The sequence below is a fragment of the Osmerus mordax genome, chromosome 14 (assembly GCF_038355195.1).
Source record: "Osmerus mordax isolate fOsmMor3 chromosome 14, fOsmMor3.pri, whole genome shotgun sequence".
Classification (NCBI taxonomy): Eukaryota; Metazoa; Chordata; class Actinopteri; order Osmeriformes; family Osmeridae; genus Osmerus; species Osmerus mordax.
In genome coordinates this window covers 9,806,204-9,826,449 of record NC_090063.1, presented here as the reverse complement: position 1 = coordinate 9,826,449, position 20,246 = coordinate 9,806,204, and the positions used below count along the sequence as shown (strand labels likewise).

At 45.9% G+C, this 20,246-nt stretch overlaps 1 protein-coding gene across 1 annotated transcript in view; it reads right to left on the bottom strand.

The window, feature by feature from the left end:
- The window catches only part of LOC136955989 (catenin alpha-2), a 64,738-nt gene extending 54,589 nt beyond the window's left edge, over nucleotides 1-10,149 (bottom strand). Inside the window, exon 1 of the mRNA XM_067249786.1 lies at nucleotides 10,075-10,149. Coding sequence (XP_067105887.1) covers nucleotides 10,075-10,107 — 33 coding nt within the window. The 5' untranslated portion in view covers nucleotides 10,108-10,149. The remainder of the gene's footprint in view (nucleotides 1-10,074) is intronic.
- Nucleotides 10,150-20,246: the final 10,097 nt, after the last annotated feature.

Genomic DNA, 20,246 nt, shown 5'->3' with positions numbered 1-20,246 from the left:
CACTGTCACTTTCAGCTACTGGTTGCACAATCAGCAATATTGCACTAATTTGTTACCCCACTTGTCTTTAGGTTAGTATAGGTATATAAGGTTAGTATATATTAGTATGTGTATTAGAGGTTTAGTATACTGTATTGTATATTATTTTGTTTTTAGGAGGTTTATTTTATTATATTTGAGCTTATCATAGGTGTAATCCAGGTTGTGAGTACTTATATGTTATGCCAGGTTGCTTTGCGTTGTGTTGTCCTAAGAATTTCAGTGAACCAGTCTGACCCTGTGTTGTTCTGTGCATCTGACAATTAAAGACTTGAACTTGAACACTGTGTTCATGTGTATGGTCCCCTTTTTGTGTTGAGAGAGGGAAAGAGAAAGGGACAGAAAGGGATAGAGAGATAAATAGCTACATAGAAAGGAAACATGCATTGAGTCCATGAGGAAAGATTCACAAGCGGCAGTAGGGCCAGAATGGACAGCCGGAGTCATAAAAATGGCCGCCCGAAAGTAGTCATGTTCCCCATGAGGCCTTTTACGAGGGTGTGCTCCATGGCTACTATATTTGTTTATAGAATCATTTTGTGCTAAACTGGCAGAGGGCAGGCTCTTTTCTCTGCTCAGTGCTAAATGGACACTGATGGTATTCACAGTTTCAGGATACTCAACAGTGAAACAGACTGGAGGGAATTGTGGTAAAAATGACAATAGACAGGTGCTTCATCTTAGAAAGAAAGCCAGTTAGTCTCACAGGGCTCTGGAGAGATCTGCTACTGAGGCAGACAAACACACACGCACCCATGCAGACACACACAAACACACAAACACACACATACACACACACACACGCGCATGTGTTGTCATCTTTTTAGACTGTACTGTACCTAAATTGTACTGTAAATTTGTCTTCTTGCACAAGTACAAAGAACAACTGCATGGGACTAATTAACTATTTTAAATGAAGCCTTCGGCAGTGGGAATTTAAAGGACTTGAGAGGACATCATTCATAATTAGCTGTAAAGAAAACATTATTGCTGCGTGTTCCTATATAAAACATTTAGAGGGCGGTGGTGGACAAGGAAGGGGTTGGAGCACCAGTGATTGACAAGGGCAGAATACTGCTACCCAGCAATAATTATCAGCGCGTCAAGCAATTAAAAACTTAACTATCAGTGTCCACAGACTTTAATGATAAATTATGGCTTCATGACGTGTCAGTATGGACTACACAACCTGCTTCTTGGAGAACAGCTAGAGGAGCATCTGGCCAACACCCAGGACATAATCCAAATACCCCAAACTACCTTTCTCATATTCTTTTTCTGGCAATGATGGGAAAGGGGCAAGAAAACAATGCCCATCTCCAGTATTGAAACTGGACATACCTAGAAGTTAAAAGTTGGCAGTTGAAAGAAAATGATGGCGTGAGAAAGAGAGAGAGATGGAAAGAGAGAGAGATTAGGTACTGTATTTCAATCTTAGGGCTGTGTTCAATAGGCAAGGCACCTGGGCATGAAATTCAGAAAAAGAGGAGGGGATGGAGGGGTGGGGGGCAGTGAGGAGAGTTGATGCAAGGTAATGATCCCTCTCCCACTGTGCCAATCATCTCATCTATCCCTCTTAATGAACCCTGGCTGCTTTGCTTAATAACCTTTAATAAAGACTTGTCTACTAAATAAGACTATTCTCTCTGCGTTTCTCTGTGCTCCATGCCAGAGGAAGTGGCGTCTCAACAGAAGGGTTGTCTACTGAGAACGTAACATGGTGCTACAATGCCTTAATCTCTCCAGATCAAATACTGTACAATCAATGGAAATGACCTGGAGTGAACTTGTTGACCGTTCTTGACACAGTTGGTAGATTAATCAGTTGTAAATGCCTCCATGCTTTAGGCACTGTCTGCCTGAAGAGGGGGTAGGAACTGACGATGAGACACCAGACTGGGAGAGGATGACCCTGTTCCTCCATCTCTGCCTGCACCTTCAGCATCCTGGCGCCCACACCACACCCACACATCCAACTTCAGTCTTTCAGACCTCTGTCTCCCTCCCTCTTTCTCTCTTTGGGCCAGCTCTCCCTCATACATCATGTGGACCTCTTGTGTGACGACAGAGACAGACTTCAGGAGTTCAGGAGTACTTTTGACGAGGGGAAGAAGTAGCTTGAAGGGACAGACTCAATTGTAATCCATGCAGACAGTTTGAGTCCACAAGCTCAGAGCGGGTTGCGTGCTGAAGACAAAGCCTTTTTCACAGACCATAAAGTCCTCCAAAGGTTTTTATTTCCTTCCTTCCTCAAGCCCTTCTAGTAACCTTTGAACTGAGCTGATGTCTTTTCGAAACGGTACGACCCAATTACAGGCAATCCCAGAACTCCACTTCAGTTGAAAACTCTTAATGTCTCCATTGTCGTCAATGGAATCGCAGTTTCCGTCAAGTAATCTCACTGCTAAATTGGAAAGAAAAAGGGGTCCAACTTGACAAAGAGCATGTCACAGATTTTTTCCTGTCTGCAAAAACAGGGAGAGGAAAATTGGAAATGGTAAGGACAGGGGGAACGAGTGCTTGAACGTAAATTGCTTTCAGCGACTTCTCCCCCAAAATTTTGATGGCTTGTGAACTACCTGTACTTCACACTACCCTCCTCCCTTATCCTCATCCCTCTTTTTCATGTCTTCTCATCTGTGCCATGACTTTGTGGAGGAATACAGAGGTGATGCAGTGATGTCTGCGCAGATAAAATGGTAACAGTTGAAAACAATAAAGATGCAAGATCCATATACTTAACAGCTGCTGGGAGATGGATATCGCCACAGTTCACTGATAAGATGGAGTGTTTGTGATCTTCAAAAATGAGATTAGCAGCTTATTTAGCAAATTAGATTTTTTTTATGAGAAACTGTGATGTTCTTATTCTTTGGCGAAGAGAAGGAAAGGGCGGGGGAATTAGGAACCTGTTCATACACAAACACAAATGTCAGAGGGAATTGATCTAAGGGATACTTCATGACAGTCTCTCTCTCTCTGTTTCATAACATGCCACCAAATATTGTGCCAGCCGGTGCTAGGCATGGTGCATGTAGACTTCACATCTGAGATGATGGCATTTACACAAACAACACAGATGTTTGTGTAAATGCACACACACAAACACGCACAAACACAGGCCGTTTCAAACGCACACACAAAATGGAAATAAATGATAAATAAAAGAGGTACCTATCAGAGAGGTAACAAGGATAATCCAATTATGAAAAGGGACAACAAAAATCATTGCAGGGCTTTTAAAAGTAGCATTAAGGCTGGTATTCCCCACGGCACTCTACTGCGCTGCTCTTGTGATTTAGCCCAGATAGCCTGAGGTACCTTGGGGTCAGTGTCGGAAAGTTTCTTATTAAAATGTCAAGAGCAATCGCAGGATAAATGGGCGGGTGGGCCGTGGCTGGGAAAACAGCCTGTGCAAATCAAAATTAAGTAATAGCGTTCATATTTGATATTGGCTGTCTGTGTGAGGATGATAGGTGAGGGACCAAGGGAGAAGGGGAGGAGTGGAGGAGAGAGAGAGAGAGAGAGAGAGAGTGGGATGAGAGATATTGGAGACGTACTGTAAGAGGACTTTGTGTTTGAGATATCAAACACAAACCGTGTGTAGGCACAACCTTGTTGAACCCAGGTGAGAAACCAGTGATGCTACAGCTACAGGACCACATACAGCTACTGAGCCGTGGCTGGGGAAATAGCCTAGCCTAGCCTAGCCTTGGTGTTGGGTAGATACTGTGTGGAAGCGGATAAAATGATAAGGAAGAAAGATGGATATGCCTCAGCTCTATAATGAGTACCAATGTTATGGATGACTCGATCACCCCTCCCTCTGTTGTCCCTCCATCTCTCAATCTTGTCTATCCCTGTTATCGAAGAGCTCACAGGATGTGTGTTCATGTATGTTTGACTGTGAAAGAGATGGCCCGAGAGTGGGCATGTTTGTGTGTCAATGTCTTTGTGTTTATGTAGGCTATGGGTGCACCATTACACGTGTGTGTGTGTGTGTCGGTGTGTGTGTGTGTGTGGGGGGAGGGGCTCACTGGAGGGCAAATCCTGCTGACAGCACTGCCATCTGTTTGGTTGACATGCCGTGTCATTTTACAGTGCAGCTTCTTTCTTGTTCAACTTCCTGTTCTGACTGTAAATAAAGATGAAAACACTTATCTTCTTCCTGATCTCTCTTCCTTATCTTGGTAAATGACACTGCAATATCGCCAACAATTACTTCAAGTACAGTACAGTACTTTTGATGAACATCTTTAATGTATTGTATAGGAGTCAGGTGGCTGAGCGGTGAGGGAATCGGGCTAGTAATCAGAAGGTTGCTGGTTCGATTCCCGGCCATGCAAATTAAAGTTGTGTCCTTGGGCAAGGCACTTCACCCTCCTTGCCTCGGGGGAATGTCCCTGTACTTACTGTAAGTCGCTCTGGATAAGAGCGTCTGCTAAATGACTAAATGTAAATGTAGCCTATCTAGGCTGATGGCTGTGATTTCTAATTGTTTGTGGAAACAAAGCACAGCATTCAGCTCAGCACAGCTGTCCCCAGCCCCTCCCTCTCTCTCCCACACCCCTCGGCACACTACTCCAAACCAATCATCCAACATCTGTAATAATTAACACATCAAGAACAAAATTAGAGCAATGGCTTATTGTGTTCCACTTTTTCCTTCTTTTCTCGCTTGATTTTTGTTCATTAAAACTGGTTGTTTATGGTGGGAGGCCCCTGAGAGACCTGACATGACGCAGGTGTTTGTTACAGAGAGCAGGGGCCAGGCTCAGGTCTGTCCTTAGTGATGTTGGGAGGTGGAGGCTGGTTTCACAGGACGTCCTCCACTTCTTTCTTAACCCCAATTAGTTATTTTCATCACAAGCGAAGAACAGCTGGAATGCTAAATGTACCTCCTGTACACCCCCTCCCTCTTCTTCTCCCGCTCTCTGTTCTTTCTGTATTATTTCTCTCGTACTGTCTCCCTCCACTTCCCACTCTCTCCATCACTTTATTTTATTTACCTCATACAGTCATTATCTCACTCACATTTGACCCCTCCGGTCTTAAAGGCACTCAGAGCCATCAGAGCAGGGCAGTATGGGGAATCATGATCGCGGGTCTGTCAGAGGGGTCCACTGAACTTCACCTCCTGAGTCTTTGGCTAAAGAGGCCTGACTAATTCGCTGTTGAGCTGAAGATATCAGGATGTGTGTGTGTGTGTGTAATGTACGTGTGTGTGTGTTGCCATGTGCCATTGTCTCTCTTGACCATGAGTTGGATTAACGAGCCGCCTCAAATTCTTTAGCTGTCTAAACAAAGAATATGGACTGGCCTCCAGAGGCCTCTTGTTTAGGTGATGTAATCGTTGGTGTACCTGCTTGACTGTCTGAGTAGAAGTTGGAGCACATGTTCTTTGTCATTTTCTAATTGTTTCACAAGGTTATACATATTTGTTTGTGTTATATTCACCGATAGATATGTGAAAGGTACCCTGCAAAAACAGGATCCACCTTGGTCTTCTACTCCCTAACAAAGCTCTGTAGAGTGGCTCACATTCCCCATCAAACAGCGAGGCCACTGGGCTGTAAATAAGATCCAGACCCCCCCCCTCTCTTTCTCTCTTCCTTTCTTCATCCCCCGCTACCCCTCGCTCTTCCTCTGTCTCTCTGGAATCAATGGTTCCCTGCTTCCTCATTCCCTGGGCCTGTTAGTCTGTGTGCAGAACACTGTGTCAGACTGCATGGCTGACCTAACCAGTATCCAGGATAAGTTAGCGCAGGCTTGGAGGCCTGCGGGCTGGAGGAGGCTCTGTGTGGCTGGAGACTCACACACCAGTTCCTCAGCCACATGACAGGAGAAGGCACGGAGCAGAACCCATATAGATAACAATAAGGAGGGGAGGGGGATTTCATTTTCTTGTTGTAGATTTCTTGCTCGTAATGTGAATCCCTGTGAGACACCCTTGGTCTGAAAGTCAAGGACTGTGTCAGCGGTCGTCCAGCTAGCGAACACGGGCGCTCCGCACTCGGGACAGATCATTGCTGTGAAGTCCGTCCGGAGACTGCAGGTGTCTGCTTTACGCCACATCACAGCTACTCTCTGTATCAGCTGGAAGCATCAGAAGGATTTATTCCCGCACTGGTAACTAAATTCGATGGGCCTGGTTTTCTCATTACATCAATACTGTGGCGGATCAAAGCTGGCTCCTATTAGTTTTCCCTGTGGCTATAATTTGCAGATGTGGGGCACATATGTCTGGTGACGAGATGGGCGGATCTCATTCAGCTCACATGACAGCTGCTGCTGGTGAGATGAGATGGTAACGTTACCGTGCACCTCCTATCCCTGTAGGGTGTGTGAAAATATCACTAAACATACACTTCCCATATGCTGTATTGTTGCTATATATGCACTTGCACTATCCTTTGTGTACTCTCACACACACGAGAAATGAGTCACTTCTTTCCCCTGAACAGTTAAGAACCTGTAGCTATACACCATTTATGAGTTACACGACATGCATACAAGTTCAGCCAAGTGGGTTACTATTAGAAATCGTTTTGACTATATAACATAAAAACATAATAATTACTTTTTGAACAGCTCTTTTTGGGAGTCACTCATCTCTGTCGAGGCAGGCCTCAAGGGGAGGATGAGTCTGGATCCAATGTACTACTGCTCTGCCCTGAGAGCAACATTGTTCCATACACATGCCACCAGACAGAGAGTGGGGTTTATGCAAGAATTAGAAGTGATGGGGGAAATTACAAGGGGGGGGGGGGTAAAATGACTAGGAGGGGGGGGGGGGATGAGGGGGGCAAGTTAAGCGAGTAAATCAGGACTATTAAACACTTTTCATTTCCTTTAAACCACTTTACTGTGCCATAAAAAGCCGCGAAGTCATGCAATAAACATCTCTACCGCTTTAATACAGCGATAGATAATGAAATAAATGTCTTAAGAGGATTAAAAATGGCTGGCCTTGCAAATCTGTAAACAGCTATCCTCCCTCCTTTTGGTGTATTTGTCTGGGAGGTCATGTGCTGGATGTCTACCTGACAACCAGCCTGACTGCAGTCAGGTACACCTGTGCAGTTGGTCCACAGACCTTTGCAATTGCGAAGGTTACCAGCAAAAGGAGTAGAGAGGAAATTAAAGAGATTGAAAAAGGAAAGGTGGGACTTTGAATAAGTGTCTGCTAAATTTACATTTACATTTATGCGTTTAGCAGACACTTTTATCCAAAGCGACTTCCAAGAGAGAGCTTTACAAAAGAGCATAGGTCACTGATCATAACAACGAGATAGCCCCAAACATTGCGAGCAGCCAAAACATGAAGCATACATTGTGGAAAACCAAATAAGTGCCAAAGGGGAAGAACCATAAGAGCATGCAGTTAAACAAGTTACAATTGAACAACATGAAACTCCCCACAAGAGAGCAAGAGTGTACCTGTAGAAAAAACAATCAACAGTAAAATATTTCACAGCGAGTACAATAATTTGAAACCGTTACAACTAACCAACAAGAGCAACAAGTCTCCTAATACGAGTCATTGTGATCCTGGAGGAAACTAACATCAGGTCCAGCCAAGCATTCCTAAGTACCGTTGTACTCCTTGAACAAGTGCGTCTCGAGACTTTTCTTGAAGGTGGGGAGACAGTCAGTGTCCCTGATGGAGGTGGGGAGTTGATTCCACCATTGGGGGGCCAGACAGGAGAAAAGCTTGTGTTGGGACCAGGTGCTCTTGAGCGGTGGGACCACCAGACAGTTGTCAGAAGAGGACCGTAGGTGGCAGGGGGGGGTGTAAGGCTGGAGGAGAGACTTGATGTAGTCGGGTGCAGTCCCGTTCACCGCTCGGAAGGTCAGTACCAGAGTCTTGAATCTGATACGGGTCGTGATGGGAAGCCAAATTAATTACATGTAAAAATGTGGATGTAATGGAAGGGGGGGCGGAGCAGAGCAGCATCACGTGGGGATTGACTCGCCGCAAGGCGCACCTTGGCGGCGGAGGCGGTTTTCTCGCGGTGCGGAGGGATCTAAGGGTAATTTATGCCTGAGGCAAACCTCCACCGCACCCCCCCCTCCCTCCCCTCCGCCACTGAGAAAGCAAGCGAGCGTTGAGGTAGTAATTCTTGACCTGTCTGGGTCACTTTTTTTTTGCGCATGTGTGTTTGCACAATCAAGATTTACTCTGGGTGGAGGAAAAATTTGATAGAGGGCCTTTCACTCAAACTTGCAATCTAAACCCCCTGTATATCTTGCCGTGTGAATATGCCGTGTTTTCAGTACTGCTCGGTCAAGCGTTGTAGCTTTGCCATATTGTGGAATGCATGAGTGCCTTGTGTGGTTTTCATGCTCAGCAGTGAGAACGCAAATGTGTGTGTATTTGTGTGAGACAGAGTGTAGCACACATGGTTCATATAAAGCTTAGCTACTGAGACCAAGTTCCATGATGCTTCTGTACAAGTACATTTATAATCTGTGTGTGTGCTTGTGTCTGCGTGTATATGTGTGTACGTGTGTGAATGTGTTAGTGTGAGGGGGGAAGGTGGGGGCAGTTCACAGTGACAGCAGACAGTAGGGTTTGAAAGTCACATGATGAACTCTAAAAGGCCATTCGGTGATCCAGACAGCTAGGCGCTGCAGTGCTTCTCTCTGTACAGTCCTCTCTCTTGACAAGGACGATAGAGGTGTCAATCTGTATGTCTCTCCACTTGCACTGAGGGAAAGTGAACACACACCTACCGCACACACACAGCCAAACCCAAACTCGGCAGGGAGTCTCTACCACTGTGGAGCAATGTTGTTTATCTGGGTTAAACACCTATTTGGAAGTCCTGGGTAATGGGATTTGAAATTACGTTGTCTTATAGTTCAAGCTGAATGTAGATGCAAATAGTGAGGCTCGGCACTAAATATTTATAAGCAGAGATACATGTTGCTCTGATAAGGTCTTCGAAAAGTAGTTCTCATTTTTTTGAGAAACAAATCTATTTTGTACATGCTTTATATAGGCCCATTTCCTTCATTTGTTCATGTTGTTTTTCCATTCTAAGATTTGTAAAAAGTAAACCACCATAGGTAGATAAAGAATACAGAATTTTCTTGAACATTTTGGAAGTGAAAAAGTATAAATTGAACTTTTTATCTCTGTCACTAAACAGAAGTGGGTTAGGGGCCTCCTAGTTTAGCCACAACTGCACAGAAACATTGTAGTTTGGGAGGTAATAGCCCAGCAGCTGATTATGGTGTTAGAAACCAGAGCTCCAGATGGCTGTGATCCATAATACTGAAAGGCAGGAACATTTGGGTTATTTCGGCCGAGAGAGGAGGGCGCTGTGCTGCACATAGACTTCTAACTACCGTAGGGAGCTCGGCTGTGGGAGCAGTGTGCTAAAAATACAAACTTTTTTTTAAATTATACAATAAGTGCAAAGCCGTGCTCGGAGAGGAGTTTACTCTGTGAGTCTACCTTGAGTAGTCAACAAAATCTCAAATGGAGATGTGCCCTTTTGGTATGTTTCTTAAGTCTCAGCATTGGTTGAATCTTACTGAGGGACTTGTTGCACTTGTTGGTTAGTTGTAACTTGTTGGTTTCTTGTAACTGAGTTAACTAAATTATATTATTGTTGCTTGCTTTCCTACAGGTACACTCTTGCACTTTTGAGGTTCATGTTGTTTATTTTGTAACTTGTAAGTACTTGCATTTATGTTTCTTCCCATTGGCACTTGGTTGCTTATCACAATTTATGCTCATGTTTTGGCTTCCTGCAATGTTTTTTGGGCTATCTCGTTGTTTATGATCATTCACCTATGCACTTTTTGTAAAGCTCTCTCTTGGAAGTCGCTTTGGATAAAAGCGGCAGCTAATGAATACATGTAAATGTAATGAAATAATTATTTAGTCCCAATTTACAATTGATTTGTGCTTGGAGAGTACAAAACAGAATTGATAGGCTCTGACCTAACATGGGGCTTAGGTCCGAGCCAATGGCAGGGCTCTCTGACTCAGTGCTGCTATAGGTTTTTCAGCATTGCACCTACCTGTCTGCGAAGGTCGCGGGTCTTCTTGGTCATCTTGTCGATGGCGGAGTTCAAAGGGTCACCTTTCTCTTTTCTGCCAGTCTGTGTGATAGGAGAAGAGAAGATAGGGTGTTAGTTTAGCTGACTTACTCAGGTAGCACACACAGATGGAACACATCAACACACACACACTTTACATTGGGAGAACAAAAATAAATGGAACTATTTGTTTTTTCCCTTCAAATGATAGTGCCATAATGATGAAAGGCATTTCAAATATTTTAGGCTTTACATCCTCTTTACTAAGAGCAGCCCATCCATGGGGCCTTACCACAATAGCAAATTGCTACAGTAACAACCACACTAATAACCAAGCTATGCCAGACTTCTCAGGAATGAAGGGAAATAAACCAGCTGAAACAAAGTTCCTCAAGAACAAAAACATGGCCTTCCAGAGCACTGTGCTAATTGAAAAATGAAGGAACTGGTTTCAACAAACTGCACAGCACGCACTGCAGCGTGCTAAGTAGCTCATGTCAATCTAGCCCCTCTTGTGGAATGTAAGCCCTCCCCCCCCTTCATCTAGTCCCCCCATGTCATTCCTGCCTCTGTTCTTATTGCATATCCCTTCAAGTCGTTCTCTGTTTCTGTCAGAATGCTGAAAGAAAGGAAGCTAATGTGGTAACATACTGTTAGCCCCCTAACTTGGAGGAGAACTTGGAGTCTATGTCTTGATTGTGGTTGTTGTCTGGTGTAAATAGTCTGTGTCTTGCTTTGTGTTCTTGTGCTTAATTTTTTTTTTTCGTCTCTGATTCCCTATGTAAAAATGTCCTGCTTGTTTTTCTTCTGTATGTTGTACTGCTGTGGTTGTGTGCCGTTATGCTTTTAACCAGATTTTTATTCCATAGCCCCCTTCCCCTCTCCCTCAAAAAGCTTTTGCTTTTAGCCAGGCCATCTTTGTAAATAAGAATGTGTTCTTAAATGATTCTGCCTGGTTAAATAAAGGTTAAATTAAAAATTAAAAAATTAAACTGAAAGGCGTGAGGGACAGGTCGATGTGTCACTGGGTTAGCTTAGCTGCCTCACCCGCTCCTACTCCCCTGGACCTCTTAGCCAGACAGCCCATAGCTGGCTGAGTCAGTGCTCCCTAAATGACAGTATCACCCCCCCCACACACACACACACACACACACACACAAACTTGAACGCACACACTTCTGTCCATCTTACTCTCTCACTCTCTCTTTTCAGTGTTCCTGCCGTGGAGTGATGTAAGAGATGGAAGGGTCGGAGTGATGGTGGTAGGGAGGCTGAGGTACATGTTGTAGGGAGGCTGAGGTACATGTTGTAGGGAGGCTCAGGTACATGTTGTAGGGAGGCTGAGGTACATGTTGTAGGGAGGCTCAGGTACATGTTGTAGGGAGGCTGAGGTACATGTTGTAGGGAGGTTGAGGTACATGTTGTAGGGAGGCTGAGGTACATGTTGTAGGGAGGTTGAGGTACATGTTGTAGGGAGGCTGAGGTACATGTTGTAGGGAGGCTCAGGTACATGTTGTAGGGAGGCTGAGGTACATGTTGTAGGGAGGTCGAGGTACATGTTGTAGGGAGGCTGAGGTACATGTTGTAGGGAGGTCGAGGTACACGTTGTAGGGAGGTCGAGGTACATGTTGTAGGGAGGCTCAGGTACATGTTGTAGAGTAGTTGGACACTAGATGAACAGAGAGGAAAAAAGACAGTCTGTTCAGGTGGTCTGGAGCCACAAACTGCAGGTTGTGGATCAGAGTTGTGCGTAATTCACCATGGAATGCCTGTAGGGTAAAAACTGTACAGTCTACCGTGAAGGTATCAGAACTGAATTGAATTCCAGTCCATGGTGTTGAGATTTCAAAGCGGTCTCTTAATTGCCCGATAGCTTGCTGTCGTTTCGGTAGCTGACCCCTTGGAGCGAACAGGGTCCCATATGATGAAAGAAATTACCTTTTCATCTCATGCAATTTAGAGGAGCTGCTTAGAATGTAGAATGCATGCCTGTGCGTTTGTCCAGAAGTGTGCATATTGTATGAGTGTGTGTGTGGATGTGTGCGTGTGTTTGCGTGGGTGGGCCCTCTGACCAGCCTTGATGAGGGTGATTGAGTCGTGTGATCAAATGGATGGTGTCTGCCAAGCCAGGGTAAGTGGTCAAGGGACAGGGGGCACCACCTGTGCTGTCTAACGCCCTTGTGACCCACAATCAGCCATGAGGACAGAAGAAGGGCGAGACGGCGAGGACGGGGAAAAGCAAAGGAGTGATGAAGACAAGAGAACGTTGTCTCCCTCTTGATACATGATATAAGCACAATTGTAAACCGTGGATAATCATATCAACAGACTGCAGTGCAGAGTGCCGGCTGCTTTGGTATGGCGGTGCTCTGTCTAACTCAATTTATCGATGCACAGAATGAAACATGTGGTTGCTTGGCAACCCCCGACCCCCCCCTCCCGACTTACAATCAACCTACCATGTTAACATCATTATCTTATGAAGGGCAGACTTGGTGCTCACCACTACTCTGTTGGCGGGGGTCTAATCGTCTGGTATGTGACGTCATCTACACATGGGCTGTGAACAGAAGGCATTGTCACAGTGTAAAACTACGGTAGCTCATCCTTATCTGGCTGGGAAAGCCATGAAAAACCTGGTCTGGTCTCCTGCACACACGGGCACACACACCTGAACACACACTCATGCATGTCCTCGTCAGACAGACTGTCGATTATGAAAAGGCACCCTTCCTGTGGTTCCTGCGAGTGTGTGTCATCAGCCAACTATAAACTTTATTTTTTCCCATTAGCCTCGGAACGACCTCCAACCACATGGAGGGGCAAGTTCTGTGTCTTAAGAGTGTTAACACTCATCTTCAACTCCCCCGGCTGTCAAGAGACATCAAATATAATGTCTTGAGGGACTTCTTTGTCCGCAGGGTGCAATCTGCCGGGCCTAGGTGTTGAACTCTGGGTAATGTAGTTGAACTCGCCCAGTTTGTGAAAAAGGAAAAATGTACATTCCTGTACCAGAAGAATGGGGCACACCAAAAAATACAATCCCCAAATAAAATCTCTAAATACCACAAATATTTGGTAACCAAATTCAATAATTAAATAAAGACACACAGTGGCACTTGTTAGGTAGTACAGTGAAAGGCTGGTCGCATATCTAGCCAGTGTGTCACGGTGGCAGCTGTCTACAGCACATAGTACTGCCATTTCCCCATAGTACTGCCAGTCTCACACATGCAGTCAGTACACGAGTGTGCAAGATGTCTACATCCGGTCTTTGGAGTGACAGCTAACCCGCCCTGCTGTCCCTCCGCCTCACACAGAGGCCCTCTGGGCTCCGGGGTGTCGATAAGGGGCCGGACATATGTCTCAATAGAACCTCTCTCCCGTGGGGCCACGGGTGCGTACACACGTGATGGGGATCGGTGGAGCCGAAGTGACGCTGTACCGGGGGCTGTCGTTACGACGGATCTCAACCCCTGTTCCGGATAAAGCATGGCGGCCGTGCCTCTGGCCAAGGCACCCGACTGCATGGGTTTCCATATAGACGTTATGACATTAGGAATGAATTGTTAGTCTTCCGCCCCCGCGGTCTGGCTGTGTGTGTGTGTGTTGTAACAGTAATAAAGCACTGCATATGTTGGCGCGCAGGGCGATGCACCAAACCGAGCGGAGAGGCTCACAAACGGGACAGATACGCCTGGGCAAGAGGCCCACATTCATCTAGGCAAGCCCAGCCATCACATCAGGCCGGCAGGTGTGTGAGGCTGGTGGGGTGTGTCTGTGTGCGTGTGTGCGTGTGTGTGTGTGTGAGACGGAGGTGACAGTAGATTAATCAGTGTTTGCGCTGTACTCCATGCTCGGTCTGAGAGAGAGCGGATCCTCTTGCACCGGGGGGACGAGGGGAGATGGTGTCCACCGAGGGATTTCCACCGAGGACTGACACTCACACACACTCACACACACACACACACACACACACACTCACACACTCACACTCACACTCACACACTCACACACACACCGCAGAGTCTTAACGCCGGACCAGACTACATTAGTCATGGGGCTGCCTGCAGAGCAACATGCTAATGTGTCATTTAAGAGCCAGAGGGAGGGTGCAGGATTAAAGAGGCCTCGCCAAAATGAAAAAGCAGACCGAGTGAGAGGACTTGAGAGGGCTCCTCAGATTCACTACTCTTCTTAAACCGAGAACCACTTCTCAAAATACACAGCCTGACATAGAAAAAGGCCCAGGGTCAAAAAATCACTTTGCCCTTCACTTTTTACACAATGCCGACTAGTATGAGGTCATCCTAATTCCACTGTGTATAAACAGCAAAAATCCCATTTGAACATTATTTTATTTAACCAATAATCACATTGGCCTGTATCCCCAAGCTCCCAAATATGTGTTAAGCAGATTGAATTAAGTCTGATTGAGCGGCCTGGATTCTTCAAGGACACAAAAACCCATCTCACTGCCACACCTGGACAATTATTGAAAATTAATAGGATAAAATAAGTACCAGAAAATGAATGAGGTGCATTTCCTTTGTGGCTCAGAGTTAACACTTCTCACCTGCAGACCACCACCCAACGGGTTCAATATTTCTAATTAAATAAAATCTGTACCATCATACTATATGTATACAAATGATATAGTGTAGCTACATTGTTTATCGTCATATCTACATTATAAATAGTATTAAATCATAGAAGGCCATTTATTTTGTAGTTATGTCCTTTGCCCCCTCCCCCACATACACGCGCAGGCCTGCAGGAATTAATGTCAGGCTGCTGGTGTTTAAAAGGATAAAAAAATGATAAATTAAAACTTATGCACGCATGAATGTCCACCCACTCTGTCAACAGTGGGCCCTGCCAATGAATCATAGGTTAAAGCCTGTTAGAGTGAGGCCCACATGGCAGCCGTGTGTGTGTGTCTGTTTACTATATGTCTGTGTGTGTGTGTGTGTCTGTGTGTGTGTGTGTGTGTGTGTGTGTGAACCTGTAGGCCAATAATAAATGAGTGATTTTTGTTCAACTTTAAAACTTTACTTTGTAAAGTCCAAACTACTGATTTGTGTGGGCCCTCATGAATCCCCTGTCCACACAGCTATTACATAACTCAACAGCACAGTGGGGACACCACATGTCATGATGTGATGATTTGTGGCACAGCATATGGCATAATGGAATACACATGTTGGGCTTTGGGGACACATCCCATTTATCAAATATTACTGTCCATTTCTATTTATTTGTATTTCTTGTGCTGGTTGTAATTCTCTTAAGTCCTAGGGTGTGTGTGTGTGAGAGAGAGAGTTAGAGAGAAAGAGGGAGGTAGGGAGGGGGGGAGTGAAAGACAAAGACAAAGCAGAGGAGAGCATCAACGCATACCACCCCTCCCCTAAAACTATTCCTTAATAAGGCTTTTGGTTCACTGTCTAAGACTAGATTGCCTAAGTGCATTGTAGGATGTCTGGTCTAATAAGGAGATGAAGGGGGACACGTGGGACAGAGGGAAAAAGGAAGAGAGGGAGAAAGATAGAGGAAGAAAAGACATTTTTCCTCACAAAAGTTATTTTTGTATCCCTCTATTGCTCCGTGGCTCACTGTGTTAAATTATATCAATTTAGGCACTTGATTAAGAGGTAACGAGATGCAGAATTACTGTCCTGTTTGGTTAACCTGACTGTCTTAGAGCTGAGGTGGGGAGGGAGAGAGACAAAGAGAGAAAGAGAGAGATAGAGTGAAAGAGATAAACAGAGAAGAGAGAGCAGCCATGTTGGAGACCAGTAGATAATGGATAGCCAATTGCCAGATGCTCATTAAGATAAGTTCAGCTCCCCTAGTAGGAGCGGGAAATGAGACAATCTGACTTGTTCTCATTAAGTGGAAGCTACTAGCTGGTGGAGTCACGGCGACGGCTATCTGCCAGCTTGATTACAGGATAGAGACACAGAAAACACACTGAAAGGAGAGAATGTGACAGAGAGAGAGGTTACGTCGAATGTGCTGATAATGAAAGAGACAATGGTTCCTCGGTGCCGTTGTGTGCGTGTGTGTGTGTGCTCAGCCTTGATGAGGGTGATTAAATAAGGGTCATGGGTCAGGGACCCACTGGACTGCTGCTACTTAGCCTTCACACACATCCTCAGCACTGCCACTGGAGGTAAGCTAACCAAGCAGCCTGTTTAGAAGGGGGGGGAGGGAGAAGAGGGAGGGGGCAAAGAGAGGAAAAAGGGAAGGTTGAGGAGAAAAGGAAACCATCCTGCAGCAGTAGCTCAGTCTAGCTGGAGCAACGCAGCCTGTAGACTACCTGCACTGAATGGCAAGCAGGGAGGGATAGAGGGAGGCAGGGACAGAGGGAGGGAGGGAGGCAGGGAGAGGTGGGTAGAGAGAGAACAACGTGAGAGGGGTGAGAACGTGTATGGGGAGGGATGGATAGAGAAAAATGAAAGAGGGATGGAAGGTTCCTGACACGACTGACACACTCCGTTTAAACTGAAGAGCCAAGAGATATCTATTTATCAAACACAGCAACCGGCTATTTTGAACACTGATACATGCTCTAGTGTGTGTGTGTGTGTGTGTATCCTGGAGAAAGAAAGTGTTACACGCACTACTCATGGACACAAAGTGCAGACAAAACAAAAACAACTGGAGGGAAGAATTATATGAAGCACTTAAGAAACAAAATGTGTTCAGGTTTGTTTTGCCTGTGCTTGAAGAACACACACTGGACCTACAAGAGTGTACTAGTGCATGTGGGTATCCATACATGTGTCAGACTCACACACACACACACACACACACACTGACCAGTCAATAGTAAAAAAAAAAAAAAAAAAACAACAACAAAAAAAAACGTTCTGAACTGGCGGGACGTAATCATATTTCATCATCTCATTCTCTTGCATGTGTTCTTTCATTGCATCCCGTGTGATGGATCAGCAGGAGTATGTGCTGTCTGGAGGCAGTGAGGGATCTCAGCCCGCCATCCCAGGGGCACATGGGAAATATCAGTCCCTGCCGTGCGTCAGACAAATGGTATTCGACTCCTGCCATCAGTCTGTCACCAACACCTGACCCTGCTATAGGCAGGGGGTTAGAAGTCATGACACACACACACATCTACAGTGTGTGGAAATGTACTGTACTGTATTTAAGTGTGGTTTCATTTAGTACAAACTCACACTCTGAACAGAAAGCTTGGTGGTATACATCCATGTCAGCCCTTCTCTGAACCACCATCAGTACAAGGGGTGAGGAGGAACGAGGAGGGGTGTAGGAAAGGAGACAGCACTGTTATCCTCCAGCTCCAAACCACAGGTCCCCTCTCCCTTCCCCCCCCCCCCCCTCCTCACCTACCCCCGTCTCCAGGTGTGGCTCTCCCACACCCCAGCCCCCCCACCCCTCCCTTGGAGCACACTCCAGTTAACCCCGCTCCCCCCGGCAGAGCTACACGACACTAGTGCTCCTGCAAGATGAAACCTTGACCAGCTGGCAGCCAAGCCCCAGAAGAGAATAGATATATTTTTCAGCCCCCATCCCAAATTGTCACATATCGTGTGTGTTTGTGTGTGTATAATTTGTACATCGATCTCTCCCATCAACAGAGAGGTTTCCGGAAACCCTCTCTCTGCTTGTGAAGTGAGGTGTTTTGCAGAAAAGCGCAATTATGCTGCTGAGAAAAATGGCTTTGCACCATCTTCTGGGGGCAAACACACACAAGCACACACATTCTTCCTGACAAACAAATTAAACGTTTTGCAACACCTCCACTGGGTGAAGCAAACAGCAGCATAGCATATGACACACTCAAAAGCCAACCTTGGATTTCCATACAAGTCACTGGGGATTGGCATGACAACCTCAGGCCTCTATTACCAGATTTAAGAAAAATTTAGGGAATGGTGTTTGTGTGTGTGTTTGGGTGAGTGAAGGGGCGGCGGGGGGGCATGGAACACGATAAGCGTGTCTTTTTGAAATCCGAGGTACGACTCAACCTGTTGTTTGGGGAGGGTTGATAGCATGTAGGCAGTAGGGGATTAGGATGGCGAACGAGGGAGGGGAGAGGGAGAAGAGAGCGCTGTACTGAGCCTCGGAACACTGTCCAACCAGGGCAAAGCGGACGGCACGGTATGCTAACCAGAGAGAGACAGACAGAGAGAGGAACAGGAAAACAGAGGAACAGAGAGATAGAGAGACAGACAGAGAGAGGAACAGGAAAACAGAGGAACAGAGAGATAGAGAGACAGACAGAGAGAGGAACAGGAAAACAGAGGAACAGAGAGATAGAGAGACAGACAGAGAGAGGAACAGGAAAACAGAGGAACAGAGAGATAGAGAGACAGACAGAGAGAGGAACAGGAAAACAGAGGAACAGAGAGATAGAGAGACAGAGAGAGGAACAGGAAAACAGAGGAACAGAGAGATAGAGAGACAGGGAAAGAAAGGCAGAGATAAAGCAGAGGCACGCTCGTGTCACAACGCTAGCGTGCCGTGGCTTCCGGGCAACAACACAACCTAAACGAACACATACAGTATCTACAGTGGACCAGCCAACCTACTTCCTGTGCCATCAGTCAGAACCGGTGGGGATTGGGGAGGGGGTGAGGGGGATGCTTAGCCAGACACAGCTGGAACCAGTCCGCCTCCCTTTCATCCTGCTAGGTCCTGCTAGCAGGGGCTGAAACTGCTCCCCCGCCATGGAGATAAATGTGTAATGTTGAGCAGCACGATCCCAGGCACTGCACATTATCTGTACAAAATTTCACAATATAGGTTTTCTTCAGCACACTTTATCTAAAGCGACATACAAATGCATGTGGAAAGTACAGAGGAAGATAGAAGATCAGAACAAATCTAAAATTCTGTCTTGGCCCCTGGCATGTCGAATCCCCTTAGCCTGGTGCATTTCAACTAGATCGGAAAAACAACATCTCAAGCAATGCCACATTAGTGAAGGGTGATGAATGGAACAAGGTGTGCTACGTACTCATATGATGTATAAAATGACACGGAAAATGTTCGGTACTCCTGAATAAGGTCCTAACCATGATCCCTCAACCAGATGTTTGTGTATGCGCACAAAGGAAATAGGAAACAGTTTAGTGATGGATGCTATTAGTACCGCAGCACATACAAATAGGCTTATTTGCCTAGGTTCATCAGGGCGCCATATTAGCTGCCTAACACGTCCGGCTGCCTCTGTCAGCCAAACAGCTGCTCTGCCACTCTCTAACCAGCAGGTAAGGGTCCTCTGGAGAACCCAAGGTGGGGGAGGGGGGTCAGGGGTGGCCCCCCCAGCCCGCCAAAGAGCCTGCTTCACTTACTGGGCCTCTGACAGGGTCGTGGCTCCTCTCCGGGAGACACCCGTCTTAATTACCTCACGAGTCCTCAGGGATGTGCAGAGGCAGGAGAGTCTGAGGCTGGGGCTGATAGAGCTGAACCGTGCGCCTGGAAATGCCCGTAGACATGAGTGATGCCACAGGGTTAATCAAGTCTGCTAATTAGTCGTCTGCTGATGGTGATGCTACTGATAGCGTGAGACCTAAGCCTTGCTCACGTTAAGTCGAAGCAGTGATCAAAACTTAACTAGCTGAATCCGTTACTGTTCAAGAGGTTGATTATTTTGCCAATGTTTATGACTGTAGCCTAGAGGAGGGCCAGCGAAGACCCCAGCAAAGATTTTGGGGATATCTGAGGTGTCTAGCACCTGGTGAATAATGCTAATTCCGACAGTTTACTGTCTGAGGAAAAAGCAGAGCGCTAAAGCAGAGAGCAGCTGCAGCCTACTTCAGTCAAAGAGAGGAGTCATAATTGACTTTGATTGGCCTCTGAACAAGAGCGAGAAATGGAGTGCATAGTTAATCATTCAAGGAAAGTGTAAGGTGGATCATTGTTTAGCACAGGGAGGGAAGGAGGGATCAGGGACTGGAGATGGAGACAGAGAGACAGCCAAGCAGACAAGAGATACACTTCACTTCAACTGTGAAACCACTGGCCTTGGAACCATGGAATACAACAACATAATTCTTCTTTTTTTTGTGTGTGGATGTTCTCAGTTTCACTTTATGGAGTAGAACTTACGTTCTTTTTAAGTCAAAGGAAAGGCGTACAATTTGGTTTTTTTGGGGGGAGCTGCTTTT